A 16,257-nucleotide genomic window follows, 5' to 3' on the forward strand; every position below is an offset into this window, starting at 1 on the left:
TGTGAGGTTTCAATTGACCCAGCCAAGTGGAACCAATTTGTTTTTATGTCATCGAGTCACACCGATGATTCATGACAGAGTGAAGTACTTCACGTGTGAACGCATGCATGAAGGAAGATTGTAAGATGATCAAACTCAAAAACAAATAATTATTGTTACATATGAAAGAAATGTACAAATGAAGAGTTTCTTTCTAAAATACTGTGTATGCTATAAAGACTATCGATCGTCGGCTTTCGATGCCTCTAATATTGACGATCTCTAAAAGTGTTATTTTGTCAACCAGGGACTTTAGTTAATATATCCTTTTAATTCTGTCTTGCATATTTTTCTTGTGAGATATTCTAAATCTAATCTTACTTTGGAATGAACCTCTTCCGGTGATTTAACATATTTCATATGGTTTTGTTTCCTCGGCCAATGGTATTCCTCTAAAGATTATACTGTATTTTGAATTAAACAAAACTTAACTTCATTCATTTGACAAGGGATAAACAACATTGTTTGATGCCATAACTTTATGGATAACACATTGAGAACAAACTAGAAGGATAAGACAAAAAAAAAAAACTCAAACATCACCCAAAATAAGTTGACAAAGGCCAGTCACAGTCTCTATTGACTTGCTGAACTGTTTACTGGAGAATTGAGCAAACGGAAATCTCACTGTTTCTCAAACATTAATCTTTATTGTCTAAACTCTACATTTCTCATCACCAACAGTATCTCAGACCCTGATCGTTTTCTTGGTGGTTATGGCTAAGATAAAAAGGGCATATTTCTTTAGGAGAACAGTTGAGTTGTAGTGTGGGTTGATCAATTGTTCTAGTGAGTGATTGCAGGACAGATCTATATGCATAAATCACAAGTGACAGGCACAGTTAAATCCTGAGTGTTACTGTAACTAACACTCAGGATTTAGCTATGCGGTCTGCCGGGATCAAGCATGTTACTCTGAGGCAAAGACATGGATTTTGAAGAAAAAGTCAGCACAACAGCCTAATGCTCCGAAAGCTTTACTGAAAAACATTGACTGAAAATACACATTTTGAGTTTGGTCTTACAGTATATAGGTGTCACCTTAAGCTCACAGCGCGTAGCAATGTGATGCGGTGTGAGCTTGTAGATTGGCTACTTTCGTCACTTGACACCGTTGTACCATGAAGTATAAAATGATGCGAATCCTACAGAGCTAGTTCAAACAGGCAACTCAAAGGAGCGCCAATTCCTGATCAGCTGATCAGTCACATGCTCTCTCCATCTGATTGAGGCGGGCTATTTAAACCTCTCTTCTCACAGCTCATTCTTCTTGCTGCTCCTCTGCCATCTTGCAACTCTGCTGCTGCTGCTTTGTACTCTGCTGCTGCTGCTTTGTACTCAGTCTTTTTTGCCCCCACCACCACCCCAGCATCCACCTACTGTCACATATCACATACTGTACTGGCTTTGATGCCTGACAACATGTTGCGGGTTCGAACCCCGATCCTGGTGACCTTTGCTGCATGTCTCACTCTCCCCATTTCCTGTCAGTCTACTGGCCTATCAATAAAGGCATAAAAGCCCCAAACAAGTAAAAAAAAAAAAGAAGAAATGGGACAGAGCCGTGACGCCAAATATTCTTAAATATTTATGCTCTTTATATTATGCTCAATGGATACATTTTATTTAATCCAAGAGTTGTCTGACTGAAATAGGGCTTATGTAACTGCTAATTGTTCTGCTTCCTGGTCTCTCTGTTTTCAGTGCGATCCGAATCAGTCGGAAGGGATGGCACATGCTCCTCAACTTCTGTTTCCACACTGCGCTGACCTTCGCTGTGTTCGCCGGCGGCATCAATCGAATCAAATACCCCATCATCTGTCAAGCTGTAAGTGCATTCCCTTTACATTTTGTCTGGCTCTCTGAGCCTTTCCAAAGAATTCATTATGAATGTCTATTCAGGTGCTGGCGCCAGGGTCACTGGTTGCATTATGTATGGCCAAAGGACCGTCCACCCCAAGAACTATAACAGTAATGATGGGATCATCCATACTGGTGAATTATAATGTTCTGTATGTATACATGTTGAACGTGAGTGAACGTGACAATATTTGGATTTCGATTGGCTTTCAGTGTTTCCTTTGTTCATCAAAACTGTCGTTGTTATAGGTGGCGTGATGCGGACTCCGCCATCCACTTGAGTTACAATGTTTTTTAAAACAATATATTTATACTATTCATGGGTTGCATTTGTAGTCCTACACCAGCCATGTTGAGGACCAACACAGGCACCGAGTGCCGCACTGCGAGCTTGTAGATCTGCTATTTTTGAAAAATCGTGAAAATGTGAACATATCTTTGACCCGATCTTTGACCCGACTTCTAAATCCTTCCTCTAAATCAGCTGTTCTCAAACTTTCTCGTGTCAAGGACCCCCAAAATCTAATTTGTCCGGCCGCAGACCCTTATCTCAAAATATGTTGTTCCAGGGACCCCCCAGAAGCAGAGATTTGAGTTACAAAAGTCTGCTTTGAAAAATATATATTGAAAAATTTGCACACATTTTCACGATTTTTCAAAAATAGCAGATCTACAAGCTCGCTGCGCGGCACTCGGTGCCGCTCTGTGAGCTTGTATATCTGCTATTTTTCAATAGTTAAAGCATTCAATAATTGTAGGCCTAAATGGGTTAATCAGACTGTTGTCCTGTGGTCTCAGAGGGGAAGCTGTTGTCTCTCATTTGATTCTGTGCAGACAACGTTCACATCTGTCCTCTAGCAGCTACAGGGAGAACAGAGGCTCAAGCTCAGCCGTACTTGGGGTACTATGTGGAGTTTTTACTATGCCAGGGGGATTACAATTCATAAAAATTCTTTCAACCCTGAGGCTGCATTAGCACTTACAGTAAAGGACGATTTTCAAACTATATTGTGTCGTTTTAAGTCATTTGGCGACAGCCGACAGGTGTATATTCCATACAACCGGTGACGTGAAAATGACATGTTTCATGTCATTGTTTTATGTATATTGTTGATCTCCTCACATCTGTAAATCCACAGAATCAGAGTGAGTGAGTGAGTGAGTGAGTGGGTGGGTGAGTGGGTGGGTGGGTGGTTGGCAGGGCACACAAGCAGAGTGGAGCGGTGACAAAAGCCGCTCCGCGCTCCAGAGAGCTCTTGTCTCACTCGCTCGTCACTCTGGTCGGCCACCGGGCCGCTCCGCTCCCCGCCGCTCTGTCGCTCACATTGATTTTCGCATCTCCCGCTCCTTTCTCACTCCACGCTCCGCTCAGGGTCGTCAATCAGAGTCAAAAAAGTTTGCTACCATGTCCGAAATACTTTGTCCTTTGCCAGTGTGTTCCCAACACAAATGCCTGCGGTAACGTGAGCCTCGGCTTTGATGGAGACTTGGAGAGCTGTCCACTCGGCACTGTTTTGTTGGAAACATGCGGCGCACGGCCCCAACAGGATCGGCTCGGAGCGGAGGAGGGTCGGCGCTCAGACCCATTATAAAAGTCGCTTGCTCACGCTCAACTAAAAAACGGCTCGCTCCGCTCCCCGCACCGCTCGTGCTCTACCCCGCTCGTATGCCCTGGTGGGTGGGTGGGTGAGTGAGCAAGCAAGCATATCCCTGCATATCTCGAGAACTGTCTGAGCAATCGTTTTCAAACTCGGAGTGCGTATTGGCAAGGACCGGCACGGTTGATGTGTCGAGTGAGAAGTCTGTTGGATTGGTGATTGTCCAGAAACGATGCGTGATAATGTTGACCATGTAGACTATAAATCTCTGTATCAGTCTGTATGTCTGTCTTGTCTGTATGTGTTCATGTTATGCCCGTGTGGAGATTGCTGATGTCATCAATATAACATCATAGTCTTGCCTCAATAATTGGTACAACTGGTATTGCATAACAGGAGGGACATGCGTTACCAGCGGGCATATTTTCCAGCAGGAATCGGCTTAGTGTACAGTATATTTACAAATGCACAGAATCTCGGAGTGAGTGAGTGAGAGAGAGAGAGTGTTTTCCCTGCATATCTCGAGAATTTCTGTGGCAATGGATCTCCTTATAATGGAGATGAGCAGTTGTCCAGAACTAATGTGTGACCTTATACTGTATATCTCTGTATCAGTCTGTCTGTCTTTCCATTCATGCCCTGGCCTGTCATAGTACTGACATCATAGACTAGAAAGTACTATGTAGTAAGTTGACAATGGGTACAACAGGTATTGTACAATAGAAGGGGAATGCATTCTCAACGGGAATTGTTCCCAACTGCCTTGTCAGAAAAAGAAAATTGTCAGTTTCCTTTAATTCTATGACTTTATAGAGCTTGAATGGTACTAATGTGTCAACCGTGAATGAAAGACAGGAAAGGAGATGTACGAGAGCGGAGCTACAGGTGGAGTTAGTGGAGACCAGCAGTATTGCCGCGAAGCCATGCAGCCCTTGTGGAATTCCCTTCCAGTTGATTGATAGTTGGGACTGCTCAGGGAGGGTAGCTTGAAACATCAGACCACATACAGCATCATCGGCTGTCAGCTCAGCTCAGCATGGGGGCATTTACAGTATGTATTGTAGGCCGCAAGAGATTGATGCACATTATGTTTCTATTCCTCAGTCACCATTTCAAAGGACTTTGCTCATTCCCTATATCTACTGTACCAACAAGCCCCATTCCCATGCCTCGTAGCGAGTATACAATCGCCTCCTCTCTTGTCACAAGCACTTTAGATGTCCCCTTGTTCCACAGTGTGATAGCTACGCCTCAATATGTTGCAGCGCAGAGCGCTGTATTTCACACCGGCTAGCGTTGCCCGCCTAACTGCCTGGCAGGATACTTTGGGACAGGGAAGCCCGCAAGAAGTCTTTGTCATAACTCTAAGTGATAAGCATAAAAAACTGTCGGGGAAGAGCCTCCAAACTGGAACAAAATAATGAAAAAATATATTGAAGTAGGAAGCTTCTTCAATGAACTAAATATTTATTAGTGCTATTAAAGCAGTGCACGAGTTTAAACAGCACTTAAGAAGCCAGGAACTCAGTAGGCAGTAGTCCATAAGTGCTTCTGAACTCTGTGCACTACTTTAATAATACTAATAAATATTTTGTTGCATTCAAGGAGCTTCGTACTTCGATATATCTTTTGATTTTTTTCATGACTTAATTGACTACCACGGCCAGCGGTCATCATCAAATGCAGCCCACGTCGACTCACCTATTCACTGACACCTGACTGCACATTGATATTCTGTTAATTTGTCTATTCCAGTTCCGCTCTCAATTCCCTTCCTGCACGGCCACATTCTCAGAATGTTAATCAGATGAGTGCTTGCCCAAGAATAAACTGTTGATACCTAATTTCAGTAATAGAAAAGGCAAGTGCTATTTATCTTATATTTTTTATATACACTAAACCTAGACCTCAGAAGCTTTAGCAATTTTGCATTTATCATAAAGTCTGTGAAACATCCACCTCAAAACAAATATACACTGATTATGTGCAGATGTTGGCGATATACAATAGCTTGCATTTCTGGTGTTTTGTTGTTGCGTGATGGTGTATTTTAGTATTCCCGCAGGTAACTTGCCAAGTGTAGATTTCTTGATATTCCCAACACAACTGCAGTGGAGTTCACTGAAAGCATTCCCAAATTAACTGGAATACATCGCGGATTGATGATAAATATCAACGCAAGTTGAGTCTACGAGAGTGGGCGAATTTTCCTTTAATGGCAAGAGTGCACTACAGAATAGTACGACCTGGGGGAAAAAAGGCATTTATGGGTCAAAGTTTAACTGATGTGTAATACAAGGCTTGTCTACTGGCAGAACTGAAGGCTTTGTTGAATAACCCATTTAGGCCTACAATTATTGAATGCTTTAACTATTGAGCCCCATTGTATAGCAGATATACAAGCTCACAGCGCGGCACTCGGTGCCACGCTGCGAGCTTGTAGATCTGCTATTTTTGAAAGTCTGAAAATGTGTGCACATTTTTCAATATATATTTTTCAAAGCAGACTTTTGTAACTCAAATCTCTGCTTCTGGGGGGTCCCTGGAACAACATATTTTGAGATGGGGGTCTGCGCCCAAATAAATGTAATTTTGGGGGTCCTTGACAAGAAAAAGTTTGAGAACAGCCGATTTAGAGGAAGGATTTAGAAGTCGGGTCAAAGATCGGGTCAAGGATATTCAAAGACTTGCACACATTTTCATGATTTTTCAAAAATAGCAGATCTACAAGCTCGCAGTGCGCTGTGAGCTTGTATATCTGCTATTTTTCAATAGTTAAAGCATAAAATAATGGTTAAAGTGGTTCAAATCTAACGCGACTCGGGCGCGTTCCAGGTATTTGAGAGATAAGCAGCGGCGTTGAGCACCTCCCTCGCTCCTTGACATTAATTTGCTGTTTATCTCGTTTTATCCTTGGGCGATTGCTTGGTTGTTGTTGTTTTTTTTCTGTTTGGGCTCCTCCTTCAACCAATCGCCGCTAACAGGACAACTCTACAGAGGTTTGGGCTGGAGCCCAGATTCCGCGCTGTGCTGGTGGGACTGAAGCAGGCCCCGCCTGACGAAAATTTCGGATAATTAGTACGGGGTTGCATGAGATGGGCGCATATGCATGCATTATACTCCTCCTCCCTGGGAGAGACACAAGTACACAGACAGGGAGCTTCAAGGGGCCCTGAATGCAGCTCGGTGCCAGTTTCTCCCCACCCCTTGCCTCCTTCACAGTCTTCTAACTGCATCCTTCATTTATTCCACACACTCTGTGCACAGCTCTTCCCTCCTCATCCTCTCAGTCTCCCAAGCCACTGTCCCTCTGTCACTATGCTGTTTTCATTGTCTTCACGAATACATCGATGCTGCCATCTCTCTCTCTCTCTCTCTCTCTCTCTCTCTCTCTCCCTCCCCCCCCCCCCCCCCCCCCCCCTCTCTGGTGTTCTGGTGTTGTCTATCGCTCTTCCTGTCTGCCCGTATGTTTCTATAGCAAATAGCAAAGGGTGACAGGGAGTTGGTTAATGTCAGTGGTATACTGGCTTCTGACATACCGGTCCGGATTTGTTTTTTGCCACCTTGGCTGTGACCTTTTGTCTCTCAGAGCATGCTGGCAGAACTGGGCTCACAATAACAACCAACTTAAGCTGGGCTCACACTACAGGAGATTTGGGCAGATGTATCCCTGATTTTGTTAAACTTTTGCTTACATCATGGTAGGCCTGACCCCGACTAAGAATTAAAATTATCGAATCTGATTGGCCAAATGTTGCCTATGGTCGACTGGTAGTCGAATCATGAAAAATAAAAATAAAGGGGGAGCATCGCCACTGAGGAACCGCAAATCCCAATGCTTGCATTATAAGCCGTAGCCTTTGATTGCATTTGAATAAAACCATATTTGACACACATACTGTAAGTCGGCTATCACCCACTGATTATAGAGAATGTAATGACAATCACAAATCTCTTAATTCAATTGCCACCACACAGTGTTGCACATGAACTCCGGAGCTGCACTGAGGAGCTGGACTCATACCCGACATTTGTGTCATAGCCTTTGATTGCCTTTCAATAAAACCATATTTGATAGACATTATTATCACCCACATGTTACTGATTATAGAGAATGTTATATTATTGTAAATAGTCCATTCTTGATTTCCTGTGTGATGTGTCTTTTTGCTGTGAACCATCAAAGGTATTCCATTCTGTTTGAGTTCCTTTGTGCCCAGATAAACTGATTGCTCTGGTGACAATTCTACCACACTATCTGAAGCAATCATATTTGACAGATGAATTTTGTCCATGTTTGATATGGTGAGTTCGAGAGAGGGCGAGATCATTTAGCGACCTACAACCGGGTTGCAACGTGGTCGGTAGTTTTCAGCGACCGGGTCGCTAAAGCGTCCGACCGGACCGTTAAATCACCGACCGAGCCGCTAAAGCGTCCGACCGGGTCGCTAAATCATCGACCGTGCCGCTAAAGCGAGCGACCGGGTCGCTAAATCGAACGACCGGGACGCTAAATCCACGGACCGGGTCGCTAAATGCACCAACCGGGACGCTAAATCCACTGACCGTGTCGCTAAATCCACCAACCGGGACGCTAAATCCACGACTGGGTAGGTAAATCCACTGACCGGTGGTCGCTTATCCACCGACCACCGGGCTACTAACTCTAACCCTAACCCTAACTAAACCTAACCTCAGTAACCTTACCTCAGTAGGTTAACCTGCCGACGCAACCTCCCGACCGGGTCGCTAAATCAATGACCGCGCCGCTAAAGCGAGCGACCGGGTCGCTAAATCGACCGAGTGGGGCGCAAAATCTTCCGACCGGGTCGCTAGATGTACCAACCGGGTCGCTAAATCTACCGACCTAAAACTGCAGGCAGGTCGGTAGATTTAGCGACCGGGTCTATGTTTATGTGTTTCCTTTCCCCCCTATGCTCTTGCTTTTATCTTTTCTTCACTGCAGTGATGGGTCTACACAAATGAGAATTTCACCCATATTACCTGTAATGTGATGTGACAAATAAAGATTGATTGATTGACAAAAGGTTGGATCAAGGGTTGACTCTTGATAGATATCGGTCAAACAGCCGCTCTGCTACTTACGCGACCCGGAAGTAGTGAAAATAGCAGATCTACAAGTTGCATCACAACGCATTGTGGTTCAGCTGTTTTAGCTATTTGTCGTACAATGAGTATAGGCTGCCTAAAAAGTTTTTAGGCAGTGGCGTCATGGCAGCCTTAGTTGTGACAATTAAGCCCACTTTAGCACTTTTATGCTGATTGGTCAGCTCCTGTATCCCATAGGGAACACACAGCTTAAGCTTGCATTGATTGGTCAACTGCTGCATCAGTCTATAGGGCTTGTACGCCAGCTGGCCAGTCAGCACAAGCTTATCACCCTGTGCCTTTTATCATTCCTCCCCAGGTTCTGCTACATGCCATAGGGCATCCACGGTATAGGGGTCATTTAAATGAACCTATTCAAGGCTTTTAATTAGAATTTCTATTGACTTGTTCACCCAGTATGAATAACTATTAGCGTGCCTTATCACTACTAACTTATGCAATCCTCCCTTGCTGAGCTTATTTCGGATACACAGCCATTTCTTGTCTCTCGTGAAGCAAAACAAAAAGGATGTGGAGTCGTGGACAATATAGCAGTGATTGATTTGCCACTCTGGGCTCTCTATAACAAGCTCAAGGACACTTCCAATTAGCATGTGGACTCCGGTATGCTAGCCTGAGTCCCCTTAGACACAGCTCGACCCAGCAGACTGGAGAGAGGTTATTTGATTGGATGCTTCTCAGTTCGCTGTTTGCAGAGCGAACAGAACGCTGATTGGATGGAGAAAAGATCCAATGCCTTCTAATTTCATTTCCGTATGTCCTGTCTGTCTCTCTGTTTCTCTCTCTCTCTCTCTCTCTCTCTCTCTCTCTCTCTCTCTCTCTCTCTCTCTCTCTCTCCCTCTCTGTCTGTTTTTTCCCCATCTCCAACCTCTCCGTCACTGTCTGCGCTCGCACAACACCTCCCCTTAAACAATGTCAAGTCAATTCCTCCACTCACACATAATTCATGAATATTAAAACGAGGGAGCATGGGGGATATATTTCGGTCAAAACAAGCATGTTGATTGTTGTCGACGTGACTGCCATTCATATTTAGACTTGTTATGCGTGTCACGGTCCTCGTGTGTCCTCTAACTGCACTGATAAGGAAGTGTTTGATATCCACCAGCACCAGTAGAACGCTTCCTTCACAGACAACCCTGTGTTCACCTTGATGGATCAATAGCACTTTGTTTTCTTTTGCCATTTTCCCTTGCGTTGTAGAGCTTTGTTCCCACAGCCATACACGCTTTAAATAAATAACCTCCTCTTAAGTGACAAGAAAGCCAATCTGTGGCTGTATAGTGTCAATCCATGTCTTTATCTCTGTTGTGTGACCCCTGTAATTAAGTGTTCCTGAAAATCCTGTGTAATTCTGTACATTTCTGTATGTCTCATATACAGTACACCTACTGAAACTCTGGTGGCTGGACAGAGAGACTCAATAACATTGACAGTGTTTTTGCGAAACATGAACCGACAGTTACTTCAGACTAAATGAGATCTGTTCATTGAGTTAGTGAAATGCCACCCAAGTCTGCCGCGTGGATAGGATTTTTTTCAAAGAAACGGCGTGAAGAAGCCCACAAAGTGACTCATGACCATGTCTTACCTAGCCTGACACTCAGCCTGAATTGCATTTCGTTTCACTCCATTATTCAGTCTGAACGTGCTTTCATCCGCCGCAGTTTCTGGGATGGGCTTTGCCAAAGAGGCAGTCTTCTGCGATTGGTTCACCGTCTGACCAACACAACAGTAGCAAAGCAGATGATGTAGTGTTGTTATGTGGCTGGCTAGTGGCTAGCCTGTTGCTTGCTAGTGCTACTTGCTAACCAAAGAAACACGCAGAATAGGAGCGCTACGAACTAGTAATCAAACACAACATAACATGTCTGCTACTGATGTTTCATAGCGAGATCGATATGATCGCAAATTACGGCGATGGGCGACGCAGCGTTTATGTTTGGGAATGTGCGTCACGGTCCGGCGGTGGTGCTGGTTTACTTGGAAACCCACATGAGTTCTGGACGCTGATTCACGACGCTGATTCGCTGTACGGATTTCCAAACGAGGAAAACATCTTCAATGAGAGCACTTCCAGACTACCTGAATCGCCAAAACAAAAATTTAAAGGGGTGTGGCTAGCGATTCAGGGTCTGGAACCAGGCTATGTCTTACCAATAACTTAACCAACTCCCTGTCCCCCTTTGCTCCTGTCCCAGGTTGGAGTTGTGCTGCATTACTCGTCTCTGTCTACCATGCTGTGGCTGGGAGTGACAGCCAGGAACATTTACAAGCAGGTGACCAAGAAGCCTCCCCAGGCCCAGGACGCCGGTGACCCGCCCGCGCCCCCCAGACAGCCCCTGCTGAGGTGAGCTTGTCCGCAGTATAGGGATGGGACCATATGAAAATGTCATGTCACAATTATTGTGACCAAAAAAGTCCCATCCGTAGTTACCCATCTGAACCCCGTAAAGCAGTAGTTCTCGAACGTTTTCGTGCTAAGGACCCCCAAATTTGGTTGCGGACCACCATCTGATTTTTCAGACATTTTCAATATTTCTCAAACATTCTCCAAAACAATCGCACCCAGTGTGAATGAGCGGTGCAGGCTGCTGAACAGCACCGCTTGGTGCCTGCTTCTGGTTTTGCCGTACCCGAGACATGCACTCGTGCTGATATGAACATACACACAGGGTCAAATGTTGGAGCAGCATTCACCGCTCAAAAAGTCAGATGTACAAGAGCGTGTACATCTGCTGTTTTTGAATAGCCAACATATAGAAAACATGGATAAAGGGATTACTTAAAATGATTGTGATGCTGTATTAACACATTTTGCTGGGGACCCCCTGGAACCCCCTCATGGACCACTGGCCCTGGGGGTCCCAGAACCAATGCTGTGTGTACTGTAGGACAACATGTTTTGGTGCAATGTATTGAATGTATTGGTTGTACTCTAGAGCTCTAGAGCAGAGGTCTTCAACAGGGGGTCAGCGACCGCAGAGGTACTGCAGGGGGTCCGCAAAATTGTTGCTTGATTACAGAATAAAAAAGTTATTTTTTTTTTCTTTCAAAAATGTTAAAAATAAATCATGATTCTATCCATTGGATCAGCATCTCTAAATCTGAGGCCATGGTTCTCAGCAGGAAACCGATGGATTGTGCAGTCCAAGTAGGGAATCAGGCTTTACTCCAGGTGAAGGAGTTTAAGTATCTCGGGGTCTTGTTCACGAATGAGAGAAAAGGGAAGACGGAGAAGGAGATCAGCCGGAGAATCGAAGCAGCAGGAGCGGTTTTGCAGTCGCTAAATCGCACTGTGGTGAAGAAAAAAGAGTTGAGCCGGAAGGCAAAGCTCTGTCTACCGAGCAATCTTTGTTCGTACTCTCACCTATGGTCATGAAGTGTGGGTCATGACCGAAAGTATAAGATCGCGGGTGCAAGCGGCCGAAATGGGTTTCCTCAGACGGGTGGCTGGTATCTCCCTTAGAGATAGGGTGAGAAGTTCAGTCACCCAAGAGAGACTTGGAGTAGAACCGCTGCTTCTACATTTGGAAAGGAGTCAGCTTAGGTGGTTCGGGCATCTAGTACGAATGCCCCCCGAGCGCCTGCCTAGAAATGTCCTCGATGCACGTCCCACTGGGAGGAGACCCCGTGGCAGACCAAAGACCAGATGGAGGTATTTTATCTCCAAACTGGCTTGGGAATGCCTTGGTATACTCCCTGAGGGAGTGGAGGAAGTTGCTCAGGTTAAGGAAATCTGGAGGTCTCAGTTGGAACTGTTACCCCCACGACTCGATTCTGGATAAGCGGTTGAAGATGGATGGATGGATGGATGGATGTATATAGTACATGATTACTGTGCAAATGACAGATTGTTGATAATATTATTGACATTGGTTCTCAGCTAATAAGTACTATGTTTAGAAATGGTAATGCCACCCTGCTCGCTGTACCTTACATGTATGTTTAAAATAAAAATAAAAATATGTTTTAGCCCCGAACTCCCAACCCTACGAGGTGGTAGGGGGTCCCTGCTCAATCTCCCCATCAGTTTGGGGGTCCCTGGCCTGAAAACGTTGAAGACCCCTGCTCTAGTCTAGAGGGCTAGTTCACTACACAAAAACAGTTTTTGGTTTGTTTATATTATTCCATTTTAGGGATGCACTGAAATCTCAGCCACTGAAATTATTTGGATGAAAAAGAAAAGAAAAGCATTTTTGGTGTTTGGCCGAATGATTAAATACCATGTTGTGATTTACCCTGATAACAATTTGCCACGGCTTGTTTTTACACAACAGAGTCACAGCCATGTGACTGCAGTGGTACAACAAATTATATTAATTATACAGACGGTACTCGTTTGGTATTTCAGTATTCGGTGTTTCCTTATTTTTTGTTTCATTATTGGCCATGCTTGTGTGTGTATTAGGGATGGGACGATATGAACATTTCATATCACGATTATTGTGACAAAAGAAATTTCGCGATTTACGATATTATCGTGATAATCAAAATCCATTATCCTGGGGCGGAACATATGCCAATTTTTTTGGCAAAGACATTTGATGGAAAGTGAAAAAAAGACTGTATCAAGTATGTATAATAATAAGTACCTTTTACCAACTGAGGATTTAAGTGGTGCCGGATATGCAGCTCGGCAAATAAAAGGTGAATTGATCCCAGTGCATGACGGAGGACGATATCACGATAAATTAAATCTCCACGATACGATTATCTTGAGTGTTTTTTATCACGATAAACGTTAATATTGCGTATCGTCCCATCCCTATTGTGTATGTGTTTATACTGTATGTGTGCTGAGAATGAGAAGCATTTATGCTATGTGTGTGTGTGTGTGTGTGTGTGTGTGTGTGTGTGTGTGTGTGTGTGTGTGTGTGTGTGTGTGTGTGTGTGTGTGTGTGTGTGTGTGTGTGTGTGTGTGTGTGTGTGTGTGTGTGTGTGTGTGACATTGTTGATTTATGCCAGTGTACAGTATGTATTTATTCCCAGGTACACTTCTTGCTCATTTTTGTTTCTTAAAGAGCTACAATAGCTTTACTCGGATGAGTTATTGGGACATTTATCTGTGGAGACATACAGAGCTAGTTTGCATTCTTTCAAGCCTTGGGCTTTGTTCGCTCCAGTCTGTGTGCTCTCTGTAGTGACATGACTGTCAGGTTCCCCTGTTTATTCCGTTTGGTTCTACTAGTGGGATTTTCATCCTAGTGGTTCATGTTAAGAAATTACATTTCACAATCTGAGTCACGCTGCCTGCCACGAGGGAAGAACTCTCGTTTTTGAAAAATAATGACTCGCATAATGTGAAAATTAGTCTGATAAATGCTGGAGATTGCCAGAAGCTGAACATTTCTCTTTTATAATCAGCCGAATTCCTTAAATGGGGGCCCCGTTCAATTTGGATTCTCCTGTTAGACATGGCTGGAGTGCTGGCATTCAGTGTGCAAACCGCTGCTTAGCAACAATAGCTCTGGCGGAGCCTGTAGGAGCCTGTGCCTAGGGTATCTATAGCCCCTTTTCCACTGCAGCTTTAGCACCACACTACACAACGCCACACCGCACCACACCGCACCACATCAAGATATCTACATTTTCCATTGCACAAAATAAAACCCTATCGGTAAGAAACAAATTGACCTGCTGGGGGCGTGTTTCTCCCTCCGCGCCATCAGCGCCCACACCCTAGGTTCGGTTGGCGATAGGGCCTTTCTGTGTGGAGTTTGCATGTTCTCCCCGTGTCTCCTAGGGTTGATACCCTCACAAAAACATGCAGTAATCCTGGTCTCAATAATGCCTCCCCCTGGCCAGCCCGGGGCGCTTGATGGAGGGGAAAGGAACTGGTTGGAATAACGTGTTCCTTCCACGCACTACGTCCATCCCGGGGAAAATCCCCCCTGTCAGGTGAAAAGAAACAACTTGGACTACTCATGCATTGAAGGAAGCATGAGGTCAGTCCGTTGTCTCCCCAGGCGCGGCAGAGGGAGAGCAGAGCCCAGGATTACATAGGCAATTGGCACTGGGTGAAAAAAATGGGTTGCAAAATCGTGGGATAAAAGTAAAAAAAATAAACAAATTGACTTTTTTAACTGTGATTATAATACAATATAAATTTGTATTACAACTATCCTAAATTATTATACACTATAATGGATTATACCTGTGATTATAATAAACTATAAAGTATTAATGTATTACTATGATAATTATAATACACTATAATAGATTACAATAGTGGTTATAACACAATAGAATCTATTAGCATGTATTACAACTATATCCTGGTGGTCTAAATGAAAAGTCAGAGAGTGATCAGTCATTATGAAGTTTTTTGGCCCTGTTTGGCCTAGCTCAGACCTACTCTAGATTGGATACTTTTTAGTACCATGTTTAGTCCCACTTTCACACCACTCTACCCAGGTCCTTGTAGTGGAAAACCTGGCACAAGTGGGCGGTGTGGAGTGGTGTGGTGTTGGGCCATGTCAGTGGAAAAGGGTCTTATGTAAATATGTAATTGGATTTCCATCGACGGTTGACCTAATGCTCATAACCATTACTGTCACTCATCAGTGGCAACTTATCCCTTCCAATTTATTTACTTCAGTTTTGCAGATTGTTCTGACATTTTGAGATTCCTACGTCCCAAGATGCTGAAAGGCGTTTGATCAATGAAGCAATGGCTCTGGTAGAGGAAGCTAAGAGGGAGCTGACTAACAGCTGCTTTAATATCGTTAATTGTTAGAGTCATCATTGCCATATTCCTGGCCATAGACAATTACGTCCTTTATCTTGATGTCTAGGTTGATGGTGGTTGTGTGTGTGTGTGTGTGTGTGTGTGTGTGTGTGTGTGTGTGTGTGTGTGTGTGTGTGTGTGTGTGTGTGTGTGTGTGTGTGTGTGTGTGTGTGTGTGTGTGTGTGTGTGTGTGTGTGTGTGTGTGTGTGTGTGTGTGTGTGTGTGTGTTATACTCAAAATAGCACATTCTGCATCGGCAGACTTTTTTTTTTGTATGCATACACAAATTCTTCCTCCTCTTTTGGCAGAGGAAGCTTGTCTGGAACAGCTGAAGTGGGTGTATGATAAATGTTTTGGCTTGGTTTTTGTTTTCCTCTATGAGACTTCACACTACCCAGCAAGATGTAAGAGAGTGGCAGCACAGTGTCATTTAACCAAAAGGGAGGAGAGGGCCGTGTGGGGATGAAAAGAGAATAAAAGGGCAACGGTAAAACAATCTGTTACCATGGCACCAGCCCAAGGCTCTAACTAATCACCACGATTACCTGGGAGGCAGCTGAGCCAATAGGTGCGAGAGCTTTATCAGAAAAATGAATCTATTTTGCCTTTTTTGGACGGATTTCTGTCCTATTCCCTTTAGCCTCACACACGTCAGTTTTGAAATATATATATATATATTTTTTTGCCTCCTGAATTTTTTCCTCTTCCTTTCTCCATTTCATTTTTTTCTGCTTACTCACGGCCTTTGGCATGTTTAAGAGGATCAGCTTTAGGAGCCACATCGGGGGTACTTTTCATCTCCGGAGGAAGGTGCTGTGTGAGCTTCTCTGCACATGGCAATTACTGTGTGCCACTGAACGTCATTCTAGAACCTTCAACACGGGTGCCTGCCAGGGAACG

General features: G+C 44.2%; 1 protein-coding gene across 1 annotated transcript in view; it reads left to right on the forward strand.

Moving 5' to 3' along the window:
• The window catches only part of adgra1b (adhesion G protein-coupled receptor A1b), a gene marked incomplete at both ends in the record, with an annotated part of 253,321 nt that overhangs the window by 222,988 nt on the left and 14,076 nt on the right, over nt 1-16,257 (forward strand). The window contains 2 exons of the mRNA XM_080740224.1: nt 1,744-1,867; nt 10,829-10,977. Of these exons, the coding sequence (XP_080596350.1) occupies nt 1,744-1,867; nt 10,829-10,977 (273 nt within the window). The remainder of the gene's footprint in view (nt 1-1,743; nt 1,868-10,828; nt 10,978-16,257) is intronic.

Source organism: Nannobrachium achirus (assembly GCF_963921795.1).
Source record: "Nannobrachium achirus genome assembly, chromosome: 13".
NCBI lineage: Eukaryota > Metazoa > Chordata > Actinopteri > Myctophiformes > Myctophidae > Nannobrachium > Nannobrachium achirus.